General features: G+C 39.9%; 1 protein-coding gene across 1 annotated transcript in view; it reads left to right on the top strand.

The window, feature by feature from the left end:
- The window catches only part of LOC131432724 (myosin-G heavy chain), a 311,040-nt gene that overhangs the window by 52,638 nt on the left and 240,419 nt on the right, over positions 1-17,983 (top strand). Inside the window, exon 2 of the mRNA XM_058599194.1 lies at positions 4,156-5,357. Within this exon, the coding sequence (XP_058455177.1) occupies positions 4,473-5,357 (885 nt within the window). The 5' untranslated portion in view covers positions 4,156-4,472. The remainder of the gene's footprint in view (positions 1-4,155; positions 5,358-17,983) is intronic.

The following is a 17,983-nucleotide window of genomic DNA, read 5'->3' as shown; positions in this document are numbered from 1 at the left end:
GTATTCACACATCAATCAAATAGTTATTTGGATCCTGTTCGGAAGTATACCGATCTGATTACCTCCATTCACAACTCGTTAAAGCTTTGTCAAACTAAACCAATCGCTCAATATGTGAGAAGCAAATATCCCCCGAATAATTGGTGGGATAACGATTGCTCGCAAGCTAAATCTAATAAGTGTAATGCATTTAAAGTATTTCGTTCAACTGGACTAATTAGTGATTTTCTTGAATATAGACGACAAGAAGCATTATTCTCCAGAATTACTAAGAGAAAAAAACGTGAATTTTTAATAAATTTCGTTCAGGGCCTGAGCAGAGATACTTCTGTATCCGCTTTGTGGACCGTTGCTAAAAGGCTACGTAATTGTGAAATGCAATCGCAATCAATAAACGTGTATACAGAAAACTGGATAGACTCATTCGCGGATAAAATTTGCCCACCTTTCGCTCCTAACTTGGTTAAGTTGAAATCAACAGATGATCCTCAGACAGACAAAGAGCTTGCGAGACCGTTTACTTTAAATGAGTTCAATCTCGCGTTGTCGCAGTGCGACAACACCACTCCCGGGATAGATGGAATAAAATTTCTGGTATTAAAAAATCTCCCAGAATCTACAAAAATGTTACTAGTGGAGCTGTTTAACGAGTTCGTTAAAATGAATAAAGTGCCTGAAGAGTGGAAAAGGGTAAAAACTGTGGCGATTCCTAAACCACATAAAGACCCGTCATCACCCGATTCGTACCGTCCGATATGCTTACTATCGTGTCCAAGAAAAACAATAGAAAGAATGATACTGAACCGTATGGACCTATGGGTAGAAAAGAATAAAGTTTTGTCTAACACTCAGTACGGATTTAGGCGCGGGAGAGGTACACAGCACTGCTTATCTCATCTAGCGACAGACATACAGCTAGCTTTCAAGCGTCACGAAGAACTATATGCTGTGTTTTTAGATATTCAAGGTGCATACGATTCTGTACTCATAGACATTTTGTATAAAAAACTACTCAGTCTTCATGTTCCGGTAACACTTTCTAATTTCCTATTCAACCTGAACGAAACAAAAGAAATGAATTTTTATTTAAACAATTCACTACGACTAACTAAAAAAAGCTTTTTTGGGTTACCTCAAGGATCTTGTCTTAGTCCTATTTTATATAACATATACGTGAACGATATCGACAATCTTGTACATAAGGATTGTGTACTCGTACAGTTGGCGGACGACGCAGTTATTTGGAGCAGAGGAAAAGACTCAAACCATTCCCGGATGCTTCTCCAAACTTCACTGAATTCTTTATCTTCTTGGGCCGGCTCATCTGGTTTAACTTTTTCAGCTACCAAAACGGAAGTAATGGTGTTTTCGAACAAGCATAATCCTACCGAAATGAAATTAACATTAAACTACCAAACACTTCCCCAAGTCACGACTGTAAAATATTTGGGTTTGTGGTTTGATCAAAAATGTAGATGGAGAACACATATTGAATACGTGGTCCGAAAGTGTCAGAAACGGTTAAACTTCATGAAAATGATTACAGGAACATGGTGGGGTGCGCATCCAACAACACTTTTGACACTCTATAAGACAATCATTCGATCTGTTATAGAATACAGTTGCCACGTGTTTAGTTCTGCAGCAAAAACACATATGGATAAACTTCATCGCATTCAAAACCGCTGCTTGAGACTCAGTCTGGGAAGTATGAACTCAACGCACATAAAATCACTAGAGGTTATGTGCGGTATACCCCCTCTCAGTATCCGATTTCAAGAACTAGAATGCAGATTTTTGATTGGTTGCTTTCTAAGTCGTCACCCCGTTGTTACCTCATTGGATGAACTGTTTTCCTTAAAACCAGATTCTCGATTCCTACACTCGTATAAAATTTGTATAACAATCGAAACTGCACTCCCACCGAATAGAAATTACTTTGATTTTGAAATCGAAACTATTTGCTACGTCCCCAATATTGATACCTCTCTAGTCGAAGAACTCAAAGACATTCCAAAAACACATCTACCTCTCATTGCCCAAAGTATTGTAGAAAGTAAGCTGAAATCATACAAACCGAGCAAAGTTTTCTATACTGATGGCTCGCTTACGGACACCGGTGCAGGAATCGGCATTTTCGAAAAAAATACACAATTGTCTTATAAATTACTGAATCCTTGCTCGATTTTCATCGCTGAAACCATTGCTATCTTAAATACTTGTCGCTTATTACAAGACTACCCTTCTGGAAGGTATGTTATATGTGCAGATAGCCTGAGTGCGCTGGAAGCACTCAGAGCTATCAGTCTCGAATATCATAACCCAATTGCACTTTACGAAATCAAAGAAGCCATCCGAATGCTTGATAGTTCAGATATTCATTTGACTTTTTTATGGGTTCCGGCTCATTGCAGAGTAACAGGTAATGAGATAGCGGATTCCCTTGCAAAAAGTGGGACTAGTACAAGAAACGTGTTATTAAGAGGTATCCACGGTGACGAGTACAGAACGATAATCCGAAGACAGGCCATGGAAACTTGGCAGTTATCATGGGACACAAGCGATTTAGGAAGGCTGTGCTACTCTATATTACCTAAAGTGAAAATTAACCCTTGGTTTTACGGTATCGAATGTACCAGACAATTTATTCGAAACATGAGCAGAATCATGTCCAATCATTATACTCTAAACTATCATCTTTACAGAATCAACGTAGTCGAGTCAAATATGTGTACTTGCAGCGAAAACTATCAAGATGTTGATCACGTACTGTGGTATTGCAGCCATTACACAAACGAGCGCAAAATCCTAACAGAAGCTATTTTACGAAACGGTAGGAAACCTGGAATTCCTGTGAGAGACGTCGTTTCCAACAATGATGTTTTCTACATGAGTAGAATCAATGAATTTCTGACTAAAGCGAAGATCAAGTTATAATCTTTACAAAAAATAATGAATTGATTTAATTAACTCTTTAGCTTAAATATATATATTTGTCTAGTGTCCAACTGTCCCACGGCCTCGCAATGGTTCGTACCGATTTTGGCCTTGTCATTTGTCTTGTGTATGTAATTATGTATATGGAATATCAATAAAGGAAAAAAAAAAAAAGTTACAAGAGTTGCAAAATTTTCTTTCTCACTCTTTCATCTGGTTGTATGCAAACATAGTTATTCGATTTGTTGTTTGAAATTATTTATTTGTGAAATTTCTCCTATCATAAATTGAATGGTACGAGAAATCAAATTCAATTAACTTTGACACCCGCAGTCTTTTTTCGTATAATTCAATTGCACATCCGTAGTTATGGTTACGCTAACGGTGTGATTAAACGGTTGCCAGTTTCATAGAAATTTCATCGTAACAACTAAAAAATGTTACCTCAAATGATGGATGTGAATTTGACAGATCGTTTACTTGATTTGAATTACACGGAAAGAGACTATTTGTTCAAAACTGAAAGCTGTCATCACTCTGCTTTCGTTCACTCTGCTGTTCGAGTGTAGCGTGTCTTGTCAACATTTTTTTAAACATGATTTCTTCCATGTGATGACATTATCTTAGTTCCCATGCAGCAATTTTCCAACTAGCTTTATAATTCAAGTGCTGAGTGATTCATAAATAATACACGCAAGTTGTAATAGTCGAAACATTGTACTTCAAAAAAAAATCCTCCTTCAGTCTATTATTTCTGACTATCGCTAAATGACTATCATAATGGCGGCGATTTATTATCATTATTAATCATGACGATTTGTGCCATTGAAATTTCTAGATACATCTTCAGTGAAACCGAAACCCACGGTCCAGTCGACAATCGGCGGTCTGACCACCTGCCGAATAATCACTGGGCATCAACTGTGGTTACCTAAACGGTTCACGCCCGGTTCATCAAAACGAATCCCCTCCCTCCGTTATTTGGTCGAGTGAAACGAAGTGAATTCCACCCAAAATGCCGAAAACAATCATTTTCGCACTTCCTGACCAGCACCTGTATGTCTGTCTGCTGGTCTGCCTGCGGTGGTGCGTGGGTGATAAACCTTTTCCCCCTCTCGCTCGAATTCCCAGGGCCATCAAACGAATTCCGTGGGAAATTTTACTTTCTTCATTGTTGCAACAACTTGGCTAATCGTTTTGCTTTCTTCTCACTTTCAGACGCTGATCGAACGCAACGCGGCCTAAAATGATCTGACAGTGGCCCAAAAACCTGTGCGGCACATTTACCGAATCTTTTAACTTTAGAAGGCGATTTTTATCACAAAAGATCGCTTATTCTGTCTTTATCTCGAACTTATGCAACTGTTGTTTGCGTTTTCCTTTTTTTAACATTTCCCACTGGTTTCGAAAGCCAGCCGGCATCGCGAAGAAAGACAATTGTAGTGGTCCCGACCTACCAACCCACCCTCCCTCCGTGTACTCTCGACCGGTGACAGCTTGCACAGACTTCAAATCGCCTGCGAAACAGTAGACGAATGATCACAAGAATGCGGTTACCAACGGCGGTGATGGTGCTGCTTTGTTTGCAGTTCGGTGATGGTTTGCTGAATTCTCGTGCCGACGGAACGATAGCCGTTCCGGACGATCGGGAACTGAAAACGAACAACGATGGGTACGATTTCCTGTCGATCGATCAGCTGTTCATGAACAACCCACAGTACGCCAAACTGCTGAGCGATCTACAGGCACAAACGTTCGGTAGAAATTGGCGAAGGAAGCGAGATGCGAGCGAAACTGAACCTACCGAAAGTCCCAGCAGCGAGCAACCTGTGGAAGAATCGAGTGCCACGACTCCGGCCGTAGCAGAGATTACCGAAATAACCAGAAAGTCGGAAGAACCAAAGACGTCCGAAGAAATTAAAGACCTACCGCATGTGGAGGGACGAACAACGCCGCTCCGGACGGTTAGTGCCTCATCCACCACAACCACATCCAGTTCGTTCGGATTTTCCGGTTCGACGGAGGCAAACCGAGATCGAATCGAAGAACCCACCACCAACGCAACTCCCATTCGGAGCAGCACTCCCCGAAGACTGCTGCATAAGGGTAATAACAGAAACAAAATCAAAGGACCCAACAAGCAGGGATCGCACAGCGTCAACAGTCATAGCAACCAGAATAACAACAACAATAACACCCACAAAACGTCAGATTCGGGCAGTTTGACCGCTACGAACGTGAACAAATTTACCGTGACGAACACACCGGCCTCGACGGCTTCGGTGTCCTCGTCGTCGTCGCCGGTTGCGGGGGCCTACACCAGTTCCAGCACCACCAACAGTAGCAGTACCAACATGGCAGCCGCGGCAGCATCGGTTGCGAACGTGACCGCATCGGGCAGTAGCAGCACTAAAGATAAGGTAAGTGCCGCGAATGTTTAATGGTTTAAATGTTATGATTTAGCTTTGAAGGGTTATGAAAAGCACTTGTGATCACTGGACTCTCGGATTTGTTTAGGTGGGCGAAAGAAATTAGCCTGCCGCGCTGCAATGATAAATGCGATGGTAAGTGCGGAAACAGGTTTTCGAAAGCCCCTGCGCATAAGATTGTAATTATAACGGATAGCTAGAATGTAAAACGGAGCCCCACCGTAAAGAACCGGGATCATTACGTCGAATCCCCGTCAGTTAACCTTGGCTGTGGGTCAACTCTTCCTCGGGCTCTTGTTGAGAGATAATAAATTAGAAGTACCGCTTTTGCGTGCCCGCAATATGATGGTGAGAATTCAGCAACTACTGGCGTCTATTAGCGGATAGCTCATTTATCACTACCTACCACACAATATTAATCTTCTTGATTTCCGACGAACGACCGCAACTAGGTTGAAGGCGGGTATAAATAAACGATACAAAAATAAAAGCCGCATCAATAATTGTTATACTATAAGACAATATTTTTAACAGCGACGAATACCTTCACATAAATGGTTAACAAGATTTGTTCGGATTTTATCCGAAGACTAAAACTAAAACGACTAATTTAGTCAAAATAAAATGATTAATTTAAATGATTATTTTTAAATTGTCTATCAAGGAAAAATGTAGTAATCAAGCTTCAAGTAAATAGTGCATCAATATAACAAAACCTGTTTTAATCCACCTAGTGGTGTAATGATGCCTTTCTCATATTAATCATACTATCATATATAATACTGTGGTGTTCTTCAAAATAATTTTCTTTGATTCTTAAAAGAATAACCGAAATCGGTTTGTTTGACCGTCTACTGATAAAAACTATCAATTTGAAAAGATTTGAGGTCGATTTAGAAAACTTTTTAAGGTGTTTCCCCATTTTCAGTGATGGTATACAATTTTTAACCCACTTTACCCTATATATCCGAATGCGGAAGTCGTATCCGCATGAAATTCGGGAATTACGTATAGGACCGCAGGACCTTTCATTTTAACCTAAGTTTGTGAAAATCGGTCGCGCCATCTATGAGAAAAGTTAGAAACATATTTTCTTTTTTTTTTGCACATTTTACACCATAACTCCGGAACCGGAATTGGGATCCTAATAATATTTAGGAATTTTTTATGGGACCTCAAGACCTTTCATTTGAATATAAGTTTGTGAAAATCGGTACAGTCATCTCTGAGAAAAATTAGTGCAAAAAACATTAGAGGGTTGTATGCAAGACACGACCGATCACGATTACATTAAAAATGAAATAATTCTTAGGTACCCATAATATATACAAAAATAAAGATGATGATGGATGCACTAAAAGTCACAAATTACAAACTTACTCTTACTTACAATTTGATTCTTTCAGAACAATTGATTCTACTCTATTTTGATGCCTTCAATAAATTTTTACATTTGAAAATTTTTGGAAAATATCCTATAAATGAAAGTCAATTATGATGATTTCAAAGGTACTTAAAAGATCAATTTTGGATACGAACAAGCACAAATTATAAATCTGGACAAATGAAACGATTTTATATCATAATAATTTTCAAGGCAGAGAACGTACAAACTTAATCATTTTATAAACAGCGATTAGAGATGACTTTAAATATTTTGATCGAAAAATGTGGATGTGAAAAATTTGAATAACCGTCAACCAATAAACTCTGTAATAGTGTAATTTTACTGATCCTTCGTTAAAAAGCATCGATAATCTTCGGAAAGTGTCTGAACATAGAATGGCAGCAATACAAGGAAGAAAATATGTGACACAGTCCGCAGAACATATTTTGTTACTTTGATTGATTTTCACTTTTGCATATTAAGGAACCAATGCATATGCAACCAAAATCCTTAATTTTGTTCATATTGTAACTTGATTTTATTAATAAATGAACGAACATTGTCATTGTTACAACGCATGTAGTGATAAGATACTTGTTGTTTTGATGTAAATGATAATTTAACTGAAACTACCGCCAGTTTAGTAAGGATTTAAATTATTTAAAGCTTGTCTTGAGTTTATCTCTAATACTGTACTTCATTGCATCTGATAATTCTGTATATGTGAGTCTGTGCAACTCATTTGTACTAAGTTCCGAAGCTTTTGAAGCGTTTTATTCCTGGTGGGACAACAACTTGTTCAAATCGATACTGCATAACGATTTGCATTGCATTATTTTTGCTACACTTAGTCTGGATCTCTTCTATAAGATTCTTGGAAGCAAGATTCGAACAAAATGTTATGCTTTATACGAATAAATCAATTTCTAACTATTCAATTAGGTTACACGATTATTGTTTGGTTTAATAATAGGGTCTGAGGGATTATGCTGAGAGATAGGTCTTTGTGTTTAGCCACATTTAATGCAAAATAATTATCTATGATTATCATCGTAACACAACTTTATACTGAATTTATTTGCGCGCCACCGTGTTGTTCGTATGTAAATGGAGATTTCAGTATGCAAACTACCCGTTGACGAATTAAAACATTTTTAAACTTTTTCGAACCAAGTTAAATGAGGAAAATTTATCAATAAATCACAGAGATACAAGCGCTTCACATTGGGTTCGAAAAATCTATCGCCGGTAATTCTAAGTTGGCCTGCTAGTTACCGGAGAATCAAGATAAGCCATAGGTAAACTAAAGCAGAAATGTATTCATGCATATATTTATAGATTCCCTTTTGTGCTATAGTTCATACTGAGCAAATCGGACGAGAGTTTGACATCATTCACTGAGACTGTCATTGGCTCGTGAAAACATAGGTCAACTCAATCCAATTTTTCAATGGTATGCAATTAAAATAAATTAATGTCGTTATCATATAAGTTAAAGTTAAATATTTTCGAATCGATTGGTAGTTAAATTATATAAATTCATCAACAAATGACTGAGTTATAAGCGTTCAAAATTATGACAGAAAAAAGGTTACGGTTTTGCATTTTTTTAAGTTGACACCCAGCCTCGTACAGTGAAGAGTTAGCAGAAGCGACAATCCAACGAACGATTGCATATACAATCCAGTCATCACCTCACTGGACGAGCTACTTGTTTCATTCACAGTCAAGCATCAACTGAAATCAAGAAATGATTTGCTGCATATATTTATAGATTTCTCTTCATACTACGCATAACAATGCGGTGTTCTTTATGCATGACGCAAAGCCTCCTATGCCGAACAAGAAAATGACGTCAATTTCCACAGCTGGGATTGGTAGATGAAAACATAGGTCAATTCTAACCATTTTTTCAATAGTATGCTATTGAAATAATGAAACGACGTTGCTATACATGTTTAAGTTAAAAGTTTCCGAATCGATTGGTTGTTAAATTATATCAATCCATCAACAAATGACTGAGCTATTAACGTTCAAAATTATGACACAAAAAGGTTACGCGGCTATTTTTGAAACTTTTAATTGACACCCGGCCCCGTATAGCGAAGAGTAAGGCATTTTTAATGCCAAAAAACGTTGCATACACACATACGCACATACACACACAGACATTTTGCGTACTCGACGAACTTAGTCGAATGGTACATGACCCTCGGCCCTCCGGGCCTCGGTTCAAAAGTCGGTTTTCACAGTAATTGCTTAACCTTTCTATAAGAGGGAAGCAGGACTCAGTTCGTCGAGTACGCAAAATGTCTGTGTATGTATGTATGTGTGTGTATGTGTGGGTAACGTTTTTTTGCACTAACTTTTCTCGGAGATGGCTGAACCGATTTTCACAAACTTAAATACAAAAGAAAGGTCTTGTGGTTCCGTCCCGTCGACGTCCGAATGCCAGTGAAAGACTCTAAGCTCAACTGTGCACTATGGTCTTCCGGAAATTTAGGGGGTTGGTGTCCGGCCCTGCGAGCCAGCCGTAAAAAAAACTATTGCAACGGAAAATCAGCAAGAGAGTAATACGAGTCGAGACCAATGGCAACGACCCCTGCGACGAAAAAGGACTTGCGATTGGAAGCTCGGTACGTGGAACTGCCGATCTCTCAACTTCATCGGGAGCACCCGCATACTCGCCGATCTACTGAAGGACCGCGGGTTCGGCATCGTAGCGCTGCAGGAGGTGTGTTGGACAGGATCTATGGTGCGAACGTTTAGAGGTGATCATACCATCTACCAGAGCTGCGGCAATACACGCGAACTGGGAACAGCTTTCATCGTGATGGGTGATATGCAGAGGCGCATGATCGGTTGATGGCCGATCGACGAAAGAATGTGCAGGTTGAGGATCAAGGGCCGTTTCTTCAACTTTAGCATAATCAACGTGCACAGCCCTCACTCCGGAAGCACTGATGATGACAAGGACGCATTTTACGCGCAGCTCGAACGTGAGTACGACTGTTGCCCAAGCCACGACGTCAAGATCATCATAGGAGATCTAAACGCTCAGGTAGGCCAGGAGGAGGAGTTCAGGTTCAGACCGACGATTGGAAGATTCAGCGCCCACCAGCTGACAAACGAAAACGGCTTATGACTCATCGATTTTGCCACCTCCAAGAACATGGCCATTCGTAGCACCTTTTTTCAACATAGCTTCCCTAGTTACACCTGGAGATCACCACAGCAGACGGAATCGCAAATCGACCACGTTCTGATTGATGGAAGGCACTTCTCCGACATTATCGACGTCAGGACCTATCGTGGCGCTAACGTCGACTCTGACCACTATCTGGTGATGGTGAAACTGCGCCCAAAACTCTCCGTCATCAACAATGCACGGTACCAACTACCGCCACGGTACAACATAGTGCGATTGAAGCAACCGGATGTCGCCTCAGCATACGCGCAGAATCTCGAGGCAGCGTTGCCAGACGAGGGCGAGCTCGATGTGGCTCCCCTAGAAGACTGCTGAAGTACAGTAAAAGCAGCCATAAACAACGCAGCCGAGTGCACCGTCGGGTACGTGGAACGGAGTCGACGGAACGAATGGTTCGACGAAGAGTGCAGAGTGATTTTGGAGGAGAAGAACGCAGCGCGGGCGGTAATGCTGCAGCATGGAACCCGGCAGAACGTGGAACGATACAAACATAAGCGGAAAGAGTAGACCCGCATCTTTCGGGAGAAAAAACGCCACCTGGAAGAAGCGGAGTGCGAGGAAATGGAACTGCTGTACCGCTCTCAAGAAACACGGAAATTCTACAAGAAGCTCAACAAATCCCGCAACGGCCCGGTGCCGTGAGCCGAAATGTGCAGGTATAAGGACTTAACGGATGGACGTGAGGTGGAAGCAGCACTTCGATGAGCACCTGAACGGCGCGGAGAACGTAGGCATGGGGGTTCAAGATGACGGGAGAAACGACTACGTCAGTGTAGCAGGTGACGGAAATGATCCAGTTCCCACAATGAGGGAAGTTAAGGATGCCATGCACCAGCTCAAAACCAACAAAGCAGCTGGTAAGGATGGCATCGCAGCTGAACTCATCAAGATGGGCCCAGAAAAGTTGGCCACGTGTTTGCACCGATTAATAGTCAGGATCTGGGAAACCGAACAGCTACCGGAGGAGTGGAAGGAAGGGGTAATTTGCCCCATTCACAAGAAAGGCGACCATTTGGAATGCGAGAACTTCCGAGCGATCACAATTCTGAATGCCGCCTACAAAGTGTTATCCCAGACCGTCTTCCGTCGTCTATCACCTAAAACGAATGAATTTGTGGGAAGTTATCAAGCAGGCTTCGTCGATGGCCGATCGACAACGGACCAGATCTTCACCGTGCGACGAATCCTCCAAAAATGCCGTGAATACCCGGCCCCAACGCATCACCTGTTCATCGACTTCAAGGTAGCTTACGATAGTATCGACCGCATAGAGCTATGGAAAATTATGGACGAGAACAGCTTTCCTGGGAAGTTGACTAGAATGATCAACGCGACGATGGACGGTGTGCAAAACTGCATAAGGGTCTCGGGTGAACTATCCAGTTCATGCGGATATCGCCGGTGACTGCGACAAGGTGACGGACTCTCATGCCCCTACTATTCAACATCGCCTTGGAAGGAGTAATGCGACGAGCCGGGGTACGATTTTCACGAAATCCAGTCAATTTGTGTGCTTTGCGGATGGCATGGACATTATCGCGAGAATCTTTGGAACGGTGGCAGAGTTGTACACACGCCTGAAACGCGAAGCAGCAAAGGTTGGACTGGTGGTGAATGTGTCGAAAACAAAGTACATGCTAGTAGGCGGAACCGAGCACGACAAGATTCGTCTAGGAAGTAATGTCACGATAGACGGGGATACCCTCCAGGTAGTGGAAGAATTTGTTTATCTCGGATCCTTACTAACGGCTGACAACAATGTGAGTCGTGAAATACGAAGACGCAGCATCAGTGGAAGTCGTGCCTACTACGGGCTCCAAAAGAATCTGCGGTAAAAAAAGATTCACCCCCACACGAAATGTACCATGTTCAAAACGCTTATAAGACCGGTGATCCTCTACGGACACGAAGCATGGATCATGTTCGAGGAGGACCTGCAAGCACTTGGAGTTTTCGAGCGACGCGTGCTAAGGACGATCTTCGGCGGTGTGCAGGAGAACGGCGTGTGGCGGCGAAGAATGAACCACGAGCTCGCTTCACTCTACGGCGAACCCAGCATCCAGAAGATGGCCAAAGCCGGAAGAATGCGATGGGCAGGGCATGTTGCAAGAATGCCAGACAACAACCCTGCTAGACTGGTGTTTGCCACGAATCCGTTTGGAACAAGAAGGCGGGGAGCACAGCGGGCAGGATGGGTGGACCAGTTAGAACGTGATCTGGCGAGTATTGGGCGTGATCGAGGATGGAGAGAGGCAGCCACAAACCGAGTGTTGTGGCGTACTATTGTTGATTATGTGTTATCTTAAATGTCATGTAGTGAAAATAAATATATGTCTTGTGGTCCCATACAAAATTCCTGAATATTACTTGAATCCGTCTTCCGGTTCCGGAATTATGGGGTAAAATGTGCAAAAAAATGTGAAAATAAGTGCACTAACTTTTCTCAGAGTTATTTGGATCCGACTTCCCGTTCCGGAATTATGGGGTAAAATGTGCAAAAAATTGTGAAAATAAGTGCACTAACTTTTCTCAGAGTTATTTGGATCTGACTTCGGGTTCCGGAGTTATGGGGTAAAATGTGCAAAAAACTGAAAATATGTTTTCTAACTTTTCTCATAGATGGCGTAGCCGATTTTCACAAACTAAATTCAAATGAAAGGTCCTGTGGTTCTATACGTAATTCCTGCATTTCATCCGGATCCGGAAATATAGGGTAAAGTGTGTTAAAAAATTTTTACCATCACTGAAAGGGGCGAAAACCCGTAAAAAGTTTTCTAAATCGACCTCAAATCTTCTCCAATTGATAATTTATATCAGTAGAAGGTCAAACAAACTGAATTCAATTATTCTTTTAAGAATCGAAGTAAATTATTTTGAAGAATACCACAGTATTATATATGATAGTATGATTGATATGAGAAAGGCATCATTACACCACTAGTTGGATCAAAACAGGTTTTTATATATTCGACATATAACTTGGTTTGTATGTGTGAGATCAGCTTGGAAGATTTATACCCTTCATATATATGCCAGTTTTGATCTTTTTTTTGGAATTTTTCTGATCCAGAGAGGTTAATTTTGTGTACCGAAACCGGACTCGTTTTTAAAAACCTAATTATTAACAATTGTTCAGTACGCCAAGAAAGTAATTAAACAAGTCTCAGAAAACACAACTGTCAAAAATGTAGGGTTTAATATTCTTAAAAAAATGTACAAATGTTATATTGTGAACGGGGACTTATCCGAGGGTTAATTAGCACAGGTTGCAATTCCCATTCTCAAAATTTAAAAAATAATCGATTATAAAATTTTAGTTTTCTTAATTCACGCTGTTCAGTTTTCTGATTCACAATCGGAAATCTTGATTCACGTTTTCGTGCGCTAAGTGGGCTTATTTCCACCTCTGATTTGATCGATTTCCACAAACAGGCTCGAATAAAAGTTCCTATAGTTTCATAGGTTGCTGTTTAATTTCATCCGAATCCGACTTCCGGTTCCAGAACTATAGGGTAAAGCGTGTTTGATCATTCAGTGCGACGATGCAAAATAAATAAAAATTCTTATTAACTTGACATAACTGTTTATAAATTGAAAAGGTTATGTTAGTTTATACCCAAAGAAAGTTTTTTATTTTATTCAAAATCCAAAAAAAATCTTTTTTGAGAATATAGGGAAGGGCTCCCAATTTCATCTCATTTGTAAGGACGTCGCCTTCAAACCCCAATTTAGCCACTAAAATCACTATAACTATTTCATATTACTGCTTTATTCGCCTTGCTCCACGGTAAGAATTGATTCACATTTCTTGAAAATTTAACTAATATTCATAAAACAGCTAAAAACACTAATGATGTTTTCACTACTCTGCTCCTAATTTCATCTCAATGGAATTTTATCGTTGATCCTTTATTCATCCTATAAATTAGCAATGGCGACAGCAATCAAAACAAAATATTCCACTATTACACTCTCAGGTTCAAAATGTCAGAATTCTTCTTAAAAACGGCCTAACTATGAGACAATATACGATATTTTTAGAACCAGTTTGAAATCATTTCAACGTTTAAAAAATTTTCGTTCGTTTCCGTTACCTTTCGCTTTAAATTTAAAATTTTACTGTAAAGTTAATTTTTTGAACTTTAAATAAAAACAAAAAAGTAATTGTTACTATTTAGGAAATAGCCCTTCTTAAAACAAAATGCAGAGCCAGAGATGCCATTTATACATCTGTATTGTATAGATTTTTGCGATCGAATACTGATTTAAATCGAAGTACAGATTTTTATACAAATTTCCTAAATTTAATACAGATTTGTACAGGTTGATAAAAAGTAAGAAGTAAAAAATTAGACTTTTCTCTCTGAGTATTTATTAGTATTTGATTGCAGTGATTCTTTAAAAGTTTATTAATCAACGGACAAATCACAGGTTAAAGTGGAAATCTTGTGCACAGCCGATGAAACACACACACTTCACAGCGTTATGTTGGCGTATAGCGGAATGAAACCAGTGCTACTAGATTTGCCACAATGGTTATTTCAATAGTATTGAACACGCTCTTCCTGGTAATATTCGAAGCCGAAACAGTTTTATTGAAATATTAATATCAATAATATCATTAAACTAATGTCACGGATATCAAAAAAAAACTTGTTGATGACCATTTTAAGAAGAAAAACAATTTTTGTTTTGTAACATTATGAGATAACTTGGCAACTTTGCGAAACCAAATGAGATGAAAACAAAGCGCAATCAAGTGAACTAAGTGAAAAACTTTCATCTTATATTTTTGAAGACTTTTATTGCTTGTCGTTGTGATTTTTGAAGTTTTTAATCGTTAATTAATCAAGTGGTAAGTGAACATTACTAATTATGAAGTCATCCAGCATTCAATGGTAGTGTAATTGTGCGAATTAGTGATCGTGTTTTAAGACGAATCGATTAGTAGATATTCAGAAACATGACGAACTGTAAATCTTGGTACGAAAATGTGTCCTAAATCGAAAAGTGAGTTTATTTTAAATGAAAAAAAACGATCACCGAAGAATTTAAAACCATTTCTTTCAATAGGAAAGTGTGACAATATTTTTTATAATCATTTTAAAACATTTCACAGTTTGCTTCTGGTACGTTGTAAAATATTATTCATGTTCAAAGTAATGGGGTGAAGCGATGAGATGGAAAGAGGAGTTCAGATGAAATAGGGAGCCGTTACCCTAAGTAATATGAGAAAGGCATCATTACACCACTAGGTGGATTAAAAAAGGTTTTTGTTACTGATTCGCATATTTCAAAGAAAAAATATCAAACAGTTTTTTTGAAATCAATTAAAAGACCTGAATAACCCAAAAGTTATTTTTTGAAATTTAAATTTCTTCTCTGCTAAATAAGGTCGAGTACATTCTCCTTGAATGCGGAGCATCTGCTGTTGAATCGAAGATATCAGAACAGAAGATAAATTGTGACACTCAGCAGAATGAACTTCTACGTCTACTTAGCTTAACGAACATATAAGTTCACAGTTAAGGCCACGAATAAGACGGTGTTGTTAGCAATAAGGCTGGTATAGAGCTCGAGTCTTTTTGTCGTATCATTTCACCGGAACCTCACTGAAGAAAGACAGCAAATTATAGATAACTCGGGATAGCTCCGCTAATTTCTAAATAACAGCTTGGAAGTATGATTGAATTCGTTGCTTCAAACGTTTGCCGAAGAGGCTAATTTTTGAGTTTAATCTATGTCTGGGATCAAAGTGAGAGTTTTAGACAACGAATTGTATTTAAAAACCTAAAACTTGATAACAAATTTACTACTATTGTACAAATAATGAAAACACGTGTTGCGTAGAATTTCATAGAGCATTCCCTTCCAATGGTTACGACCTAATTCGAAAGATAAGGCTTCAACTCAAACTCCTCGTATAAAGGGGCATGCAACGGACCTGCACTTAACATTTTATGATACTTAATTCAATATTCGCACATCAATGAGTATCAATAACATTTCTCCTATCCCCTACCAAATATGCATTCCAAACAACTATTTTACAGCATCCCAGTTGGCCTTGCGATGGGAAGCAAATTTTTTTTTAATAATAAAATTTTTTATTTGACTCATTGGCTTTAGCTTAACGTGGCCGATTGTCTTGTTGTTATAGGAGAAGAAGGGACGCCGTATTAAGGGGGCGGCATACTCCCCTAGAGTTAGTAAAGGAATGTGAGGAGGGTGGGATTTACAAAATATTGATTTTGAGTTACAATACATCATTCGTTTGTGGCACAAATTTTCTAGAGTTTTCTGGATCTTCACGTTCTTCAGATTGTAACGAGAGAGATTATCCATGAGAAGCAAATTCTGTGTGGCAAGTAAATGATCTTGCATTGGGCCGCGGGCTAAATCAACAGATATTTCCTTACGTTTAATTAAATCCGTCGTTATTTCAATGATTATGATTTCCCAGCATAATTACATAAAAAACATTGACAGTTCTCATCATAGTTCTCTGTTTATATTGGAGCATTTTCCTTGCACAACAGCCAAGCTAACAAATCACTTTGCTGTTACCAGTTAGATAGAGAGTTAATCACTACCTTCACCCATCACTGCTTTACTAGGAAGTGTCAAGCACCATTAGCTAAACAGATTCTGTCGCTCTCGCAGTCACTTGCACAGTTATCGTCCGGTTCGGCCGGTCGGTCGGTCGGTCGGTCGATCAGCGCAGAATCGTTAAAGAACGTCAAGATGCTGCATCAGACAGGGCGGCACTGGAGACCTCCTGCCTGAAGGGTTTGTTGAGAAATTACCGGTTCTGGTTCTGCTCCGAAGACACGCTGAACTAATAAATCCTCGTTCTGGCACTGGACCATAATCGTAATTCTACACGGCACTGCCGATAGCTTGGCCATTTGGCTTTGCGACGGTGAACTTGAAGGTAGTTTTGCGCATCCCGTCGGAACGGGTTCCGAGCAACAACAAGAAGAACCAATTTACGTTGAACTGCGGGGCGATGCAAATACTTATGAAATTCTCGCTATCAGACTAACGCGAATAAACGCGAATCGCGTTGCAGGCGGCTTCCTGTAGCGATTAAAAACTGATTTAGGTGCAAAATTGCTACCGACGCTGATGCTGCCCGTGCCAAACCTAACGGTTGATAATTTGATTAGAGAGAGAGAGAGAAAAATAAATAATTCTGGTCTGCCCAGGCTCAGCTGATGGTGGTCTCTGTTCCGCGTGAAAGCATTTTTGCTCGATGAGTTGAAGCCATTGAATCATTGGCATTGATCATAGCAGCAGAACAGTAACAATTGAATGTAAAACAAGAGAACAAGAGTTCTTGTCTTGGCAAACGAGCTGAATTTTACATATCCACAGATTAACTGGACTTGGAGTACCGTTTATAGGAATATATTATCCGATTATCATAAAATCGTGCTCGGAGCTGTTCTGGTTTAGTGAAGGTCAAAGCCATCTTCGCGGAATTTGACCTTAGATCGAATCCAACGGTTCATCTTCCGTCGTTTTTCAAACCCGATTAAAAGACTGATCTGATCGAGTCAGCAGATTACAGGCAAACTTAGCGGATGTAGCCAATTTCGATTCGTCGGCGCGTGTAGAAAACAAACGATACTACAATAAAATACAAATCAAACATCATTCCGTTTACGATCATCGAGCCATTATGGAGGTTCAGCTTCCTGTTCTGTCAGAACTCGAAGGAGGAGGTAAAACTTCCCATCAGCTACCAGCTATCTAGGTCAAACTCCACAACAAGCTTCCATTTTCTAGTTCACAATGCTTCCCGTTAGATAACAAACAAAATTTTCGGTGAATTCTACTCCAATTACACCCCTCACACATCGGTTTCCGCCCGGTGGGTTCGATGGTGAACTTTGTTTGCGGAAATCCGCGGCGCTCGAGACTCATCATTAGCTACGGATTTGGCGGATTGATTGGTCTGTCGGTTGGTCCATCAGTCAGTCAGTCAGTCAGTCAGGTACTGGTTCAAGGTTATAATCT

The sequence above is a fragment of the Malaya genurostris genome, chromosome 2 (genome assembly GCF_030247185.1).
Source record: "Malaya genurostris strain Urasoe2022 chromosome 2, Malgen_1.1, whole genome shotgun sequence".
Lineage (NCBI taxonomy): Eukaryota > Metazoa > Arthropoda > Insecta > Diptera > Culicidae > Malaya > Malaya genurostris.
The sequence above is the reverse complement of the archived record's forward strand: the minus strand, read 5'-3'. Positions and strand labels throughout refer to the sequence as shown.